The following is a 17,423-nucleotide window of genomic DNA, read 5'->3' as shown; positions in this document are numbered from 1 at the left end:
CAAATTGATTAATGTCTGATAATACCAATTACTGGTGACCTTGTGCAGCAGAAACCTTCATACAATGCTATTAAGAGAGTATATTTGGTACAGTCCCCTTGAAAAACAATTTGTTGATACCTATGAAAATTGAAGGTGCCTATTTCTTATGATTAATTCTAGACATATATCCTAATAGTATTTTTTTTTGTGCCTCAGATCTCTTTTGAAAGCTAGAATAATGTTTTAAGTCTGTATAATAAAATACATAGGATTAAAATGGAAACTGATTATACTGAAATAGTTACAAAAATTTTTAAATATGTGATGTAGTATGCATTATTAGTGCATACTAATAAGAGCAACTGAAGGATCTAATAGCTGTCAATTTCAAAGTAATTTGATTGATGTAAATGGTATTTTGAGATAATCTATAACCACTGTTACATGATATCAAAATATCTAGGGCTATTGGTGACAAAAATCACAAGGATTGCTGAGTGCTCTCAGGTATATATATTCATAATTGATGTATGGGCTTATTCCTGGACTGTCAACACTATTCCTTTGGTCTATACATCTGTCCTTATGCCAGTACCACACTTTTTTGATTGCTGTAGCTTTGTAATAAGTTAAGAACCTGTGTCCTAGACATACACTTTAATGTATGTCCAGGGAGATTAATACTGTAACACCACTGCAGTATTGAGTAGCAAAAAATGGGGAAGAGTCTAAAGATTAATCAATAGGAGATTATATAAATTGTGATATATTTAGATAGTGAGTAACTGTAACAGTGATAATGAACAAAGCCAAGTTACAATAATATGGTAGATATCTTGTAGTCTCCTTGTGTATTATCACGGGTGATCTCAATACTGAATGAAAACAAGCTTTCAAAGAAAACATACTCTGTAACATCATTTTATGAAATTTTAACATTTTAACACAAAGTGTAAATACTCATTTGGGAATGGTATGTCCAAATTCAGGCTAGTGGTTATTAAAGGGTAAGGAATAGTGACAGGGGAAGGACAATCTAGTTACATAGGAGACTTTAATTATATCTAGAATGTTTATTTATGTGATGGACACATTATTGTATGCCTGGAATATTTTGTTAAAATATGTATTGCATGTTTTGATAGAATATTAATATGGCAGAGATAGTTTCAGTTTTAATATATAGAATAATTCAGAGTTTGTTTATTTGGGATTTTGTCAAGGGAAGATCAACAAATTGTTTTTCCCTAGTTCATCTCAGAGAAGTGAATTAACTTACATAGTGCCAGGTGCTTTAAACATGTGATAAAGCATACCTAGTAGATTAATATATTCATAAAGAAAATTCTGATCAAAGCAAAGACACAACTAGAATTTATATTTAGATCTTTTTACCTCCAAAATCTCATACCATGTTAAGTTGCATATCTAGCAATAAATGACTTATTTTAGAAGTGGTAAGTTAACTGCACCTACAAAATGAGACCATTTCTGAGGCATACATTAACAATAAAGATGCTGAAGTAATCTCAAGCATGACATTATAATCTAGTTTTCTTAAAGATACTTTAGCCTGTTGTCATACTGCTGAAAGGCTAAAGAAATTATTGGTCTTTAGCAACTGTAGTGTTCCTGTTTGAAACAGTATTGATCATCATAATTTAGTACACATTTAGCATTTAAAATTATTTTTGTGTGTTTTTCTATTTGAACTATTTTATTTTTATCCAAGTATAATTAACATAGTGCTATATTAGTTTCGGGTGTGCTGTATGATTCGACAATTATACCTTTCTCAGTACTCATCATGATAGTGTACTCCTAACAGCATTTAAATTTAACTGTGTGACTTCGTGTTTTGTTATTTTAAACCACGTTCTGTTCTGGTTCTTGATTTTAGGATCGAAAATTAACAAAGTCTGAGAGGCAGAGATTTAAAGAAGAGGCAGAAATGTTAAAGGGCCTTCAGCATCCCAATATTGTTCGATTCTATGATTCCTGGGAGTCCACAGTAAAAGGGAAGAAGTGCATTGTTTTGGTGACTGAACTAATGACATCTGGAACACTTAAAACGTAAGTCTGTCAATATTATCAAAATTGACCAAGAAGTACGAAAGAACTTGAATTTTCCTGTTTTATCAGTCCTGCTTTTGTCACCCCATGTACCATGGAGGGAACAATCCTTCCAACTGTTATTAGCACATTTTCTTGCCCACAAAGTCCTCTGGTGTATAAAATGATTTGATAATTATTCAGTAGTAATATTAAAATGAGAAGTTATTACAGAATAAACCTAGTTATTTTAAACCCTGTTGATTTGGGGTTCTAAAATTGAATGGCTAAGGGATTGCGAAATCAAATGGCAAGGTAGCCCTCTAGTGGTTAAAATGAGGTTGAAGCTTATTGAGAGGACTTCTTCATTTATTTTTATCACCTTGTACAGTTTTTGCTGCATATCTGCAACTATTATGTCAAATGCAAATTGTGCTGTAGCAGTTATCACTAGTTTCATTTGTTATAGTATTAGAAATTAATGCCCAAACAGCTAGACTCATCATTTCTTTCAGGAAAACAGGTCAAATGCAGAAATTTCTTGTTCCCTATTACAGAGTTTTAAAGAGTTGGAGTTTAGCCTTTGGGAATCACAGGTGTTTTCCTCACTCAGAGAGGAAAGTACAAACGACCCTTGAACAGCATGGAAATTAGGGGCACTCACCCTCCATGTAGTTGAAAATCTGAGTATAACTTTTGAATCCTCCAAACAATTACTTAATGGCCTACTGTTCCAGCCTACTGGAAGCCTTACTGATAACATAAACAGTTGATTAGCACATATTCGTATATGATATGTATTATTTACTATATTCTTTTTTTTTATGTTTATTTTTGAGAGAGAGCACAAGCAGGGGAGGGGCAGAGAGAGAAGGGGACAGAGGATCCAAAGTGGGCTCCATGCTGACAGCCCAGTGTGGGGCTCGAACTCATGAACTGTGAAATTGTGACCTGAACCGAAGTCAGACGCTTAACCAACTGAGCCACCCAAGCACCCCTTATTTACTGTATTCTTATAATAAAATAAGCTAGAGAAGATAAAATTATGAGAAAATACATTTACAGTGCTATACTGTAAAAATCTGCATATAAGTAGACCTGCAATGTTCAAACCTATATTATTCAAGGGTAAACTGTAGTATAAATTATATGGTTTAAATTTTTTTATTGTGAAGGAATTGGATTTTTTTTAAGTGTCTTTTTTTGTTTGTTTGTTTAAGTTTATTTATCTTGAGAGAGAGGGAGAGAGGGAGAGCAAGCCAGGGAGGGGCAGAGAGAGAGAATCCCAAGCAAGCTCCATGCTGTCAGCATGCTGTCAGTGCACAGAGCCCGAAGTGGGGCTCAAACTCATAAACCATGAGATCATGACCTGAGCTGAAACTAAGAGTCGGATGCTTAACTGACTGAGCCACCCAGGTGCCCCAGATACAGATTTTTTTTAATTGTCTCTTTAGTATGTATTAATTTCTGACTACTTTTCTTTAGTTAATACTACTGAGCTGATTCATCACAGGTCTTTGAAACATAGTTTTATATTTCCTGAATGTAGTCACTTGCATGTGTTCTTGGATGCTTAAGATTAACACACTGAAAAGCCAACAAATTATTTCCCCCTAGCAAATTCTAGTTTCCACACCCAGCTTCTCAAGTATTTATGGCAACATCTTTACCCTAGTCATCCAAGCTTCTTGTTATCCAGATGTCTTTTTCTTTCACTAGACTGTGCTCCCTAGCACTGTGCTTTAAACTTGGTAAGTATTTGAATGAATTGAGGGAAATTGTGTGGTAGTAGTAGTTTGTGTGTATATCTTCATCTTGAGATTCTTTTCAGTTTGGACATATTAATGGACTGTCAGTAGTCTGTCAGGCATACCCTACAGGAGTACTCTATAACAGTTTATTTGTTTTAAAAGGTTTATTGAAAGGCTTTGGGTAACATAGACTAAGCTTCCTTGGAATTCCACCCCCCCCCCCTACCCCCACCATCAACAAACTAAAATGTGGAATATAATAAAAGCTTTTTCAGTACATACCCAAGTTTTGTTTTTTTTTTTTTTAATTTTTTTTTTCAATGTTTATTTATTTTTTTGGGACAGAGAGAGACAGAGCATGAACGGGGGAGGGGCAGAGAGAGAGGGAGACACAGAATCGGAAACAGGCTCCAGGCTCTGAGCCATCAGCCCAGAGCCTGACGCGGGGCTCGAACTCACAGACCGCGAGATCGTGACCTGGCTGAAGTCGGACGCTTAACCGACTGCGCCACCCAGGCGCCCCCATACCCAAGTTTTTAAAGAAAGAAAGAGTGACTTCCAGATGAAAGGACAAGTGGAGGTAACTAAAGACCTAAACAGTAACCAATGTTTTGGCAGTCTGTTGGGTTTTCACATCATATATAGGGCTTGAGGTTTGGATACCAAGAGTTTTATTGTCCATGCCAGGACAAAAGGCCTTAGAACTCAGTAGAGAGGGGAACTTGAACTTAGCCTGTGTCAAAAACCTGAATTATTAATAAAAAGGGAGAACTCTTCACCCCAGCCGGTGAAAGCTACAAGGAATTTTGCCCCTCTGCCCAGCACTTAGGATAAGAGGGGGAGTCCCTATGAAAAAAACCAGAAATCTCAGTTTAGGTCATGTGTAGATGGCTCTATAATATAAATGTAGACTACCAGCTTGGTGCAGGGATCACAAATCAAGGAATGAAGATTCTAATTGGTCCAGAATCCAATGAAAACTCCGAGGGACATTTTCAGCATTTCATTGGTCATTATGTACGTGGATAAAACAGCCCCCAGTGAAGGTGACCTCACAAATTACAAATCACACACAGTAATATGATGATCAGATACAACTGGAAAATAACATTGGAATTAAAGATGCTATTGACAACTCTGAAAATGAATACAAAATAAGCTTATAAGTACAAAAAGATGTCACTAAAGGTATATGTAAGTATATACAAGTATATAAAGTGATAAAAGGAGAGAAACCATAATGATTAGAAACCATAGTGAAGGAATATAACTACATCAAAAAAGTTCAGGCAGGGGCACCTGGTTGGCTCTGTCAGTAGAGCACGCAACTCTTAATCTCTTGGGATTATGAATTTGAGTCCCATGTTGGGCATAGAGATTACTTTAAAAAAAAAAAAAAAGAAAGAAAAGAAAGTTCAGGCATAATTAGAAAAGATCCAAAGACTTCTAGAAATAAGAATAAATCATTGGAATGCCTGGGTAGCTTAGTTGGTTGAGTGTCCAACTCTTGAATTCAGCCCAGGTTATGATCTCATACTTCATGGGTTCGAGCCCTGTGTCAGGCTCTGTGCTGACAGCACAGAGGCTGCTTGGGGTTCTCTTTTTTTTAAGTTTATTCATTTAGTTTTGGGGGGGGTGGGAATGAGCAGGGGAGGAGCAGAGAGAGCAGGAGAGAGAGAATATCCCAAGCAGGCTCACGCTCCACTGTGAGCCTGATGCACTGCTTGATCCCAAGACCCTGGGATCATGGCCTGAGCCAAAATCAAGAGTTGGATGCTTAACCAACTGAGCCATACAGGCGCGCCCCCCCCATCTTAATCATTTTTAAATGTACAGTTCAGTAATGTTAAGTATATTCTCATTGCTGTGCAGCCATTCTCCAGCACTCTTCAAACCTGCAAAACTAAAACCCATTAACATGATTACCCATTACCCATTACTCCAGCCCTTGGCAACCACTGACTGCTTTCTGTCTCTGGTTTTATCTGATCAAGATATTTCATATAAATGGAATCATAAAATAACGGGGTCTTTTGTGTTTGGCTTCTTTAACTTAGCATAATGTTTTCAAGGTTCGTGATGTAGCATGTATCAGTATTTTATTCCTTTTTATGACTACATAACATTTTGTTTCATGGATATACCACAAATTTGTTTATCCATTTGATCTGTTTCCACCTTTGGCTATCGTGAATAATACTGCTATAAAACATGTGTGTATAAGTTTTTGAGTATATGTTTTCAATTTCTTTTGGGTGTATGACTACAAGTGGAATTGCTGAGTCATGGTAATTCTATGTTTAATTTTTTAAGGAACCACCAAACTATTTTTCACAGCAGCTGAACTGTTTCACATTCCCACCAACAATGTATAAGAGTTTCAGTTTCTCCATATCCTTGCCAACACTTGTGTTTTGTATGTTTGTATGTATGTATGTATGTATGTATGTATGTATATATGTATCTCATTATGTGCATATTGGCTATTTATCTTTGGACAAATGTCTATTCAAGTCCTTTGCCCATTTTTAATTTTTTTTTTTTATTGTTGAGTTGTAAGAGTTCTTTATTCTGTAAGCTAAACCTTTCTCAGTACATGATTTGCAAATATTGTCTCCCATTCTATAGGTTATATTTTTACTTCCTTGATAATGTCCTGTGATATACAAAGTTAATGTTGATGAAGTCCAACTTACTTGTTTTTTCTTGTTTGTACTTTTGGTGTTCTATCTAAGAATCTGTTGCCAAAACCAGGGTCATGCAGATTTATCCCTAAGTTTTCTTCTAAAACTTCTACAGGTTTGTCTCTTATATTTAGGTTGTAGTTTTAGTTTTAAGTAAATTTTTGCGTGCAGTGTGGGATCCAACTTAATTCTATTGCACAGGGATGTCCAGTTATCTAGCACCATTTTGTTGAAGAGACTATTCTTTCCCTATTGAATGGCCTTGTACTCCTGTCAAAAATCCTTGAACTATAGATCTATGGGTTTATTTCTGGACTCTTGATGCTATTCTTTTGGTCTACATATCTGTCCCTATAACAGTATCACACTGTTTTGATTACTGTACTTTTGTAATATGTTTTCAAATTCAGAAGTGTGAGTTCTCCAATTTTGTTCCACTTTTTCAATATTGTTTTGGCTATTTGGGGCCCCTTGCAATTCCATGTGAACTTGAGAATTATTTTTCCATTTCTGCAAAAAGGCTGATAGAATTTTGATTGTCAAATACAGTTATAGATACGTTGAATCTGTAGGCCACTTTGGGTAGTATTGTCATTAACTATATTAAGTTTTCCAACCCATGAACATAAGATATTTTTACATTTTATTTAGTTTTTCAATGGTTTTTTCTAGTTTCCAATGTTTAAGTCCTTTGCTTTGTTGGTTAAATTTATGCCTAGGTATTTTATTCTTTTGGATGCTGTTGCAAATGAAATTGTTTTTTTAATTTCCTGCATAGGTTGTTAATTGTTGGTATATAGAACACAACTCATTTGTGCATGTTGATCTTGCACTCTTGCAACTTTGATGAATTCTGTTATTAACTCTAGTTGTGTGGGTTGGGGGCGAGAGTATGTGTGTTCGTTCTTTGGGATTTTCTATATATAGGATGTTGGCCTCTATAAATAATAGTTTTACTTCCCTTCTAATTTGAATACTTTTATTTCTTTATCTTGCTTAATTTCTCTGGCTAGAATTTCTAGTAAAATGTTGAGTAACAGTGGTTATCCTTGTCTTATTCCTCATCTTACTGGGAAAGCTTTCAGTGTTTCACCATTAAGTATGATATAAGCTTTGGGTTTTTCATAATTGTTCTGTCATGTTTTCTCCTTATTCCTAGTCTGAGTATTTTTATCATAGAAAGATACTGGATTTTGTCTAATGCTTTTTCTGCATAAGTTGAGATGATCATAGTTTTTTTTCCCCCTTTGTTCTATTAATGAAGTATATCATGCTGACTGATTTTTTTCTAAAATGGAGAGATACTTCCATTTCATGGATAAATTGCACATGGATAAATTCCATGTGGTCATGGTGTATAATCCTTTTACTGTGCTGTTGGATTCAGTTAGGTAATGTTTTCTTGATGACTTTTGCATCTATATTCATAAGAGATATTGGCATGTAGTTTTCTTGTGGTGTCTTTGCTATCAGGGCTGTACTGGCCTCATTGAATGACTTAAGTGTTTCCTCCTTTTCTACTTTTTGGAAGAGTTTGAGAAGGATTAGCCTTTTTCCTTTAAATGTTTGGTAGAACTCAACAATGAAACCATGTAGTCCTGGACTTTCCTTTGTTGGGAGGTTTCTTGAGGGAATGTTCCATGTGTTCTTGAGAAGAATATATATTCAACTGTTGTTGGGTGTCATGTTCCATATATTTCTGTTATGTCTAGGTGGTTTATAGTGTTGTTCAAGTCCTTTACTGCCTTAATGGTCTTCTGTCTAGATGCTTTACCTGTTTTTGAAAGTAGGCTATTGAAGTCTCCAACTATTGCTATAGAACTGTGTACTCCTCCTTTCAGTTCTGTCTATATTTGCTTGGTGTATTTAGGAGCTCTGTTTGTGTATTATGTTTATAATTGTTATAATCTTCTTGAGAAATTGACCTTTTATCAATATATAATATTCTTTATCTCCTGTATCAGTTTTTTATTTTGTCTATTTTATCTGATACTAACATTGCCACCTCACTCTTTTGGTTACTGTTTGCATGGAATATCTTTTTCTGTCCTTTCATTTTCTGGGTGGGTCTTTGAATCTAAAGTGAGTCTGTTGAGACAGCATATGGTTGAATCGTATATCTCCATTGTGCCATCTCTGTCTTTTGATTAGAAAATTCAGTCCATTTATACTTGAAGGAATTAGTGATAAGGAAGCAATTTTGCTAATTTTTTGGTATATTTTAATACCTTTTTTGTTCCTTGTCTCTGTTGCTGTTTTTATTAATTGATTTTTTTTCTATTGTACCATTTTAATACTCTTCTCATTTCCTTTGTACGTGTTTTTTAGATATTTTCTAGTGGTTACCTTAGGAATTACAATGAACACCACAAACAGTCTTGTTTGAAATGTTACCAACTTAGCTTCAGTAGCTTCAGAATCTTTGCTCCTATACAGCTGTGCACCTCTTTTGTGTTTTTGTAGATTTTGCAAAGATGCAAATTACATCTTTATTCATTGTGTTCCCATTAATTCAGATTTATAATTAGTGATTTATGTGTTCGCCTTTTAAATCATGTAGGAAATGAACAAAGGAGTTACAAACCAAAAATATGTTAATACTGGTTTTTATATTTAGCAATGTATTTACCTTTACCAGAGATTTTATTTCTTCCTAAAGCTTCAAGTTACTGTCCAGTGCCCTTTTGTTTTAGCCTCAAGAACTTGCTTTGCATTTCCTGTAGAGCAGGTGTTCTCACAACAGGCACCCCAGCTTTTATTTATCTGGGCATGTCTTAATATTGCCTTCATTTTTGAAGGATACTTGTGCTAGATACAAAATTCTTGGTTGATGGTTGGAAAACCCCTTTCAGCACTTTAAATATGTCATTCCTCTGCTTTCTAGCCTCCATAGTTTCTGCTGATAAGTTGGATGATAGTCTTGTTGAGGATCTCTTGATCATGATGAGTTGCTTCTCTCTTGCTTTCAAGATTCTCTCTGTCTTTGGCTTTCAGCAGGTTGAGTGTAATATATCAGTGTAAATCTCTGTATCCTTCATGGAGTTTGTTGAGCTTCTTAGGTAGAATCATGTCTTTTAGCAAATTTAGAAAGTGTGTGGCCATTATTTTATCAAATACTCTTTCTCCTTTCTTATTTGGGGCTCCAATTATGCATGTTGATCAGCTTGGTGGTATCCCACAGGACTCTTAGGCTCTATTGAGTTTTCTTTGTTTTTCTTTTCTTTCTGCTCCTCAGACTACATAATTTCAATTGATATATTTTCAGGTTTGCATGTTCTTTCTTCTGCTTGTTCTATCTGTTGTTGAAACCTTTTAGTGAATTTTTCATTTCAGTTATTTCATTTTTCAGACTTCTGCTTGGGTCTTTTTAATAATGTCTTTATTGGTATTCTCTGTTGAGCTAAAATTTCCTGTACTCTAGTATTTAGCAGCCATTGTTCTTAGTATTTAGTCTTCCAATTTTTTAGGATGGATACCATAATTAACTCTATTTAACCATGAGTTGGTTGTCAGTTTATATTAAATAATTCAGCTTTGAAAAGCTGATTAGGAGCTATGGTTATGAGGGCAGGACTTTTCAACTGCTAGGCTTTTCTTCAAGTTGATTGGGCATGCGTCAGCCATAATGAAGGACTTGGAGATTCTGTTATCAGGGTGAGCCTTTATTCAGTCAGTCAGTCAGTCAATCTTCTGCACTGATGATATTTGGTTGTCACTTTTTTCTTATTGGTTAAGGTGGTACTTAACTAATATCCCTAGCTTTAGCACCACTTCTCATTGTCATATTTAGCTTTTCTGGGTTTAGAAATGTCCTGTTTATAGTTGTATGGGAAAATTGGATCTCTTCTTGTCCACAATCTTCCCTTTCAAATAGTGCTGCGGTAATCATGTGTATACCTATGTCCTTATTTATTTCTGTAGAAAGGTTTCTAAAAACAAAAAGTGACTTAAAGTACAGTAAAACCTTGGATTGTGAGTAACTTGTTCTGCGAGTGTTCTGCAAGACGAGCAAACATTTCTAATAAATTTTAACTTGAGAAGCAACTGATGTCTTGTAATACGAGTTGTATGTGATGCTTGATCACAACTGATCCAGTGGTTCTTGAAGTTAGCTTTGATACACAAGTGCTTTGGACTACAAGCATGTTTCCAGAACAAAATATACTCACAAACCAAGGTTTTACTGTGTATGTGTAATTTTACTGTATATGTGTAATTTTATTTTAATTATATGTATATGTTGATTGAATTAAATGTAAAAAGAAAACTTAATAGTCTCCACTAGAAGTGGAAGTGACTTGATTATTAACATTGCCTGAAATGTATGCCATATCGAAGGTTTTAAAATCCAGAATGTTGGGGCACCTGGGTGGCGCAGTCGGTTAAGCGTCCGACTTCAGCCAGGTCACGATCTCACGGTCCGTGAGTTCGAGCCCCGCGTCAGGCTCTGGGCGGATGGCTCAGAGCCTGGAGCCTGTTTCCGATTTTGTGTCTCCCTCTCTCTCTGCCCCTCCCCCGTTCATGCTCTGTCTCTCTCTGTCCCAAAAATAAAAAATAAACGTTGAAAAAAAAAATTAAAATCCAGAATGTTTAAAAAAATTTTTAATGTTTATTTTTTTAAAGAGAGAGCGAGAGAGAGAACGAGAGATGGCACTAGTGGGGGAGGGGTAGAGAGAGAGGGAGACACAGAATCCCAAGCAGGCTCCAGGCTCCACGCTGTCAGTACAAAGCCTGACGTGGGACTCAAACTCACCAACCTCAAGATCATGACCTGAGCCCAAGTTGGACGTTCAGCCAGCTGAGCCACCCAGGCATCCCTAAAATCCAGTATGTTTAAAATTGAACTTCATGAAAATTAAAAATTTCTGTACATTGATATTATCGATAGAGTAAAAAGAGAATTCACAGAATAGAAGAAGATATTTGCAAATCATTTAACTCAAAAGGGATTAATGTCTAGAATATACAGAGAATTCTTAAAACTTGACAACATTGAACACAGCAAACAATCCTATTCAAAAATGGGCAAAGAAAAAAAATGGGCAAAGGACCTGGATAGACATTTCACTAAAAAAGATATACAAATTGGCCAAGAAACACATGAAAAAGATGCTCACCACCACTAGTTATTAGGGAAACACAAATCAAAATCACAATGAGATACCACCTGATTCATACCTGTTAGAATGGCTAGTATCAAAAAGACAAAACAAGTGTTGGCAAGAATGTGGAGAAAAGGGAACCATTGTGCATTGTTGGTAGACATATAAATTGATGTAGCCATTATGGAAAACAGTATGGTGTTCCTCAAAACTTTAAAAATAGAACTACCATATGATCCAGCAGTTTGACTTCTGGGTATTTATCTGAAGAAAATGAAGACACTAATTTGAAAAGATATATGTACCCCGTGCTCATAACAGCTTTATTTACAGCAGCCAAGCCATGGAAGTAACCTAAGTGTCCATCACTGGGTGAATGGATAAAGAAGAGGTGGTGTGTGTGTATGCATGTATATACACAATCTGTATATACAATAGATTATTATATTATTCATCCATAAAAAAGAAAATTTTGCCATTTGTAACATTGTGGATGGACTTGGAAAGCATTATGCTAAGTTAAAGAAGTCAGATAAAGACAAATACCGTATGATCTCACTTCTATGTGAATCTAAGAAAAATGAAAAATAAAATACCCAACAACAAAAACCAAACTAATAAATACAGAGAACAGATTGGTGATTGCCATAGGTGCAAGGATGGAAGTGGAATGTGTATAATGGGTGACGGTGGTCAAAAGGTACAAGCTTTTAGTTATAAAATAAGTTTTGGGGATGTAATGTACAGCATAGTGACTATATTTAATAATGCTCTATTATATATTTGAAAGTTGCTAAGAGAGTAAATCTTAAAAGTTCTCATAGAAAAAATATCTGTGTGGTGATAGATGTTAACTAGACTTATCGTGGTGACCATTTTGCAGTATATACCAATCATCTTGAAATCAATCATTATGTTGTACATCTGAGAAAAATATAATGTTATATGTCAATAATATTTCTACTTAATTACCATAAGATCTAACACTTTCACTTGTGGGTTTATACCTAAAACAATGAAAGCAGAGTCTCAAAGAGATATTTGTATACTCATATTTATAGCAGCATTATTCACAGTAGCTAAAAGGTAGAAGCAGCCCAAGGGTCCATTAAGGAAAGAATGGATAATCAAAATGTGGTATATATGTACAGTGGAATATTTTTTAGCCTTAAATGGTAAGGAAGTTCTAACATATGCTGTAATACAAGTGAACCTTGAGGGCGTTGTGTGACGTGAAATAAGCCAGTCACAAAAAGTCACATACAAATAATACTGTTTGATTTCACTTTTATGAGTTACCTAGAGTAGTCAAATTCATAGAAACACAAAGTGGAATGATAGTTGCCAGAGCCCAAATGGAGAAGGTTTTTGGGAATTACTGTTTAATGGGTATAAAGTTTCAGTTTTTAAGATGAAAAGAGTTCTGGAGATAGATGGTGGTGATGATTTCTAATAGTATGAATTACTTAGTATCACTGTAAAATGGGTAAATATTGGGGTGTCTGGGTGGCTCAGTCAGTTGAGTGTCTGACTCTTGATTTCTTCTCAGGTCATGATCCAGGGTCACGGGATCTGCACTGAGTGTGGAGCCTGCTTAAGATACTCTCTCTTGGGGCACCTGGGTGGTTCAGTCGGTTGGGCATTGGCTCAGGTCACGGTCTCATGGTTTGTGGGTTCAAGCCTCGGGTCGGGCTCTGTGCTGACAGCCCAGAGCCTGGAGCCTGCTTCGGATTCTGTGTTTCCCTCTCTCTCTGTCCCTCCCCCACTTGCACTCTGTGTCTGTCTGTCTGTCTGTCTGTCTGAAAAATAAATAAAAATTAAAAAAAAAAAAAAAGATATTCTCCCTCTTAAGGGAGCCTAGGTAGCTCAGTCAGTTAAGCATCTGACTTTAGCTCTGGTCATGATCTTGCTGTTGGTGAGTTCCAGCCCTGCATCAGCCTCTGTTCTAACAGCTCAGAGCCTGGCTCTGGCTTCAGATTCTTTGTCTCCCTCTATCTCTGCCCCCCCTCTCAAAAAAGAAACATTTAAAAAATATTTTTAAAAAAAAGATACTCTCTGTCCCTCTTCCCCTTTCCCCGACTCGCATGTGCATTCTCTCTCAAATAATTAATTAGTTAAATGGTATATATTATGTGCATTTTATCTTAAAATGGGAAATCCACTGTGTTGAATTTTCTCAAAAACTTGATACATAGGAAAAGAAATTTTTTTCTAATTTTTTTTTCAAATGTTTACTTATTTTTGAGAGACAGAGTGCACGGGGGAGGGCCAGAGAGAGAGGGAGACAGAGGATCTGAAGTGGGAAGTGGCCACTGCGCTGACAGCATAGAGTTGGATGCAGGGCTTATACTCAGGAACCGTGAGATCATGACCTGAGCCGCAGTCGGTCACTAAACGACTGAGTCACCCAGGCTCCCTTGAAAAAGAAATTTTTAAAGAGCAATCTCCTTCATGAATATCAATGCAAAGATCCTTTACAAAATAATAGCAAATTGGATCCAGCAATCCAATATATCAAAATCAAAGAGAGTATCACAAAGTTGGTTTAACATTGAATTAATCAATGTTATTCACCACATTAACAGAATAAAGGAGAAAATTCATATGATCATTTCAAAATATGTGTAAAAGTATTTGACAATTCAGTATCTATCTGTGGCTAAAAACTCTTATTCAAACTAGGAATAGTGGGGAACTTCTTCAAACTGAGAAACAACTTCCACCAAAAAGCCTATAGCTAATGTTGAGCTTAACTGTTTCCCCTGAGATGAGGAACAAAGCAAGAATGCTTTTTTTAACCACTTACATTCACTGTGGTTTTAGAGGCCCACCCACTGCAATAAAGCATAAATATAGGGAAAACTAGTATTACGGGCATAAAGATTGGAAAGGAAGAAATAATACCATTGCCCTTGATTGCAGATTATGTAATTGTTTACATAGAAAATTGCAGTGATTCTAAACAAATTTAATGAAGTTAAGAGATACAAGGTTAAGATATTATATTATATTTATATACTATTATATTTTATATACTTGATCATTTTATAAATGATACAGACTCAACTTATCCCCAAAATTTTATTGAACAATTTTTCAGTTATACAGAAAAGTTGAAAGAATTACACAATGAACACACATATTCACTCCCTAGATTCTGTAGTTTATTAACTTGCTGTATTTACTTTACCACATATGTCCATCTGATTATTCCCCTATCTTAATTTTGTTCATTCCAGAATAAGTTGTTGCATCAGTAATATTTCACATGTAAACACTTAAGTGCTCATTTCATTAGAGTTCTCATACTGTATTTATATGCTTTGTTTTTCCTTACAGTGAAATTTGAGTACAGTGAAAAGTGTAACAGTGGTATCATTCTGTGAGTTTTGACAAAAGCATTCACTCATGCAGTAAAAACTATTAAGTTATAGAACATTCTTATTATCTTAGTAAATGCTCTTATGGCTCTTCCTAGGTAGCCCTTCCTCACCCTCCAGAGGTAACTATGTTTCAATATTTGTTTAAACTATAAAACCAACTTTCACCATTAGATTTCTTTGATTACCTCATCCAAGTGAAGTAGAATTTCATTTTAGTTCCTGTATTAGCTTTTTAGTTAAAACCTGTGTGTGTGTGTGTGTGTGTGTGTGTGTGTGTGTGTGTTTTAAAACAGTTGCTGTGGAGATTGTGTTTATATCTGTAACTTTTCACAATAAACTTTGGGTTGATACTGTACAATTTCATGTAAAGTAAAGGAACCTTACACAGATAAAGTTTCAATTATCCCTAATACTTGTTTTTTATGCTATATACTTTTTATGTATGCTACATTCACATATTCTATAGAACCTATAATACAGTGTTATAAATTGTCCTTTAATTAGCCATACGTATTTTAAAGATAGCATGAGGCTAATGTAATCTTTTATATCTTCATACTTTTCCTGAATATTTTCAGAAAAAAAGCCAATCCAGAAACTTTATCTTTCCCTCAGTGAGTAGCATCAGAAATCTCTGTTCCATTCGTTTAGCATTAGCTGAGCTGCTTTCAATCTGTTGCTCCACATATACATATTTCAGAGGTCAACCAGAGATTTGGGCAGAATGAATATGCAGGATTTGGGGCTTCTCTTCAGTATCACACTTCTCTGTCCTGTCCACTGGAACTCTCTGTGGTGATGAAAATGTTTTATATCTGTACTATCCAAATGGTAACCACTTGACACATGTGGCTGTTGAGCACTTGAAATGTGGCTAGTGCAGCTGAAAAATAGAATTTTTAATTTTAATTAATTTATATTTAAGTATATTCACATTTATTTAGTGAATACTATATTAAGCAGACTATCATGATAGAAAGTTCTGTTGGATAGCACTGTTCTAGCTGCTATGGTCATCTTGAACTCTGTCCTCCATTCCTCAGCTAATAAGGCTGTAGGCTTCTATTTAGATTTGATCTGACCTACAGAGTCAGGCAGGAGCCTTTCCTCAGCTGAGGAGATTTAGAAAATAGAAACTCAAGCAGTGCTTTCTTTTTTCCCTAATATGAACTCCCTTCCAATTTATGCCAGATTTTGATTGCTCTCCAGAGCCTTGAGGTAGTTGTTTTTTGTATATTTTTACTACAGTTTATAATTATATCTGTGTCTATTAAGAATTATTCCACCATTTACCAGAAGTCAAACTCTACCCCTTAACTTTTATTTTTTATTTTTATATGTGTTGTTTATTTTTCTACCTCTTAACTTTTAAGTTATTTTAGTAGTGACCCAATTTTAAGGAATTCATTTTTCTGTGCTTTGTTATTAGAATTCATTTACCAACCACTTATTATCATCCTTTCCCCTTTAACTTTGCTAAAAGTACCACTAACCTTTAAGGTTACTGAATCTTAATATTGTAAATTTGATACTCCCATCTCAGATATGTTAGAATTTAATGGAATTCTTCAAAGCAGCAACCTCGTATCATTGATAACCTGTTTGGTATACTTTGCCTTCTCTAGGTATCTGAAAAGGTTTAAGGTGATGAAGATCAAAGTTCTAAGAAGCTGGTGCCGTCAGATCCTAAAAGGACTTCAGTTTCTTCATACCCGAACTCCGCCTATTATTCACCGAGATCTTAAGTGTGACAACATCTTTATCACTGGCCCTACAGGCTCAGTCAAGATTGGAGACCTAGGTCTGGCAACCCTGAAGCGGGCTTCTTTTGCCAAGAGTGTGATAGGTATGTTTCAGGTGTACCTTGCATCCTAGCTGGGTTTCTGATATTCCTTTTATTTAGAAACTTGACCCTCTCAGAGCTTTTATTATGTGAAATAAACTTTCAGAAATTCATAGCTTGAACTCAGGAAGTGATCGTTTCTACTTATGAGATGTGGAGTTCTCTGTATGCTTCTAGAATCATCTTGAAGACTAATGATGTTTTGTAAAATTATGTGAAGTAACGTGAACTTTGTTGATAAAACCTTATGTAACTATCAATCTTACTGGGTTATCCTGTTGATACTTAGTATTATATAATTATGTATGTAATAAATATAGTTACTTTCCTATAAAGGAAACTGAATTTATATGCAGTTTAGTTTCTAAAAAAAGTATTAGATATATATTATTATTCAAAAGTATCTACCTGTTAAGACTTTATTTTAAAATGTGAAAATAAGAGTTCTGAAAGCTTGGTTTTCTCAATTATTTTCTTATAGTTAGCTTCAGAAGATATATCTGAAACGAGACTTTTTTTCAACCTTAGTAGTATTTGGGGTTGGATAGTTCTTTGTTGTAAGGGCTTTCTTGTTCATTGTAAGATTATTTGGGTGATGCCAGGAGCACACCACACCCCCTTTAAAT

The 17,423-nt window shown here is 35.3% G+C and overlaps 1 protein-coding gene across 1 annotated transcript in view; it reads left to right on the top strand.

The window, feature by feature from the left end:
- Nucleotides 1-17,423, top strand: part of WNK1 (WNK lysine deficient protein kinase 1) — a 159,492-nt gene that overhangs the window by 65,843 nt on the left and 76,226 nt on the right. Inside the window, 2 exon segments of the mRNA XM_023256636.2 lie at nt 1,883-2,055; nt 16,580-16,800. Coding sequence (XP_023112404.2) covers nt 1,883-2,055; nt 16,580-16,800 — 394 coding nt within the window.

This window comes from Felis catus, chromosome B4 (genome assembly GCF_018350175.1).
Source record: "Felis catus isolate Fca126 chromosome B4, F.catus_Fca126_mat1.0, whole genome shotgun sequence".
Taxonomy (NCBI): domain Eukaryota; kingdom Metazoa; phylum Chordata; class Mammalia; order Carnivora; family Felidae; genus Felis; species Felis catus.
Note: the sequence above shows the minus strand (reverse complement) of the source record. Positions and strands in the feature narration are given on the sequence as shown.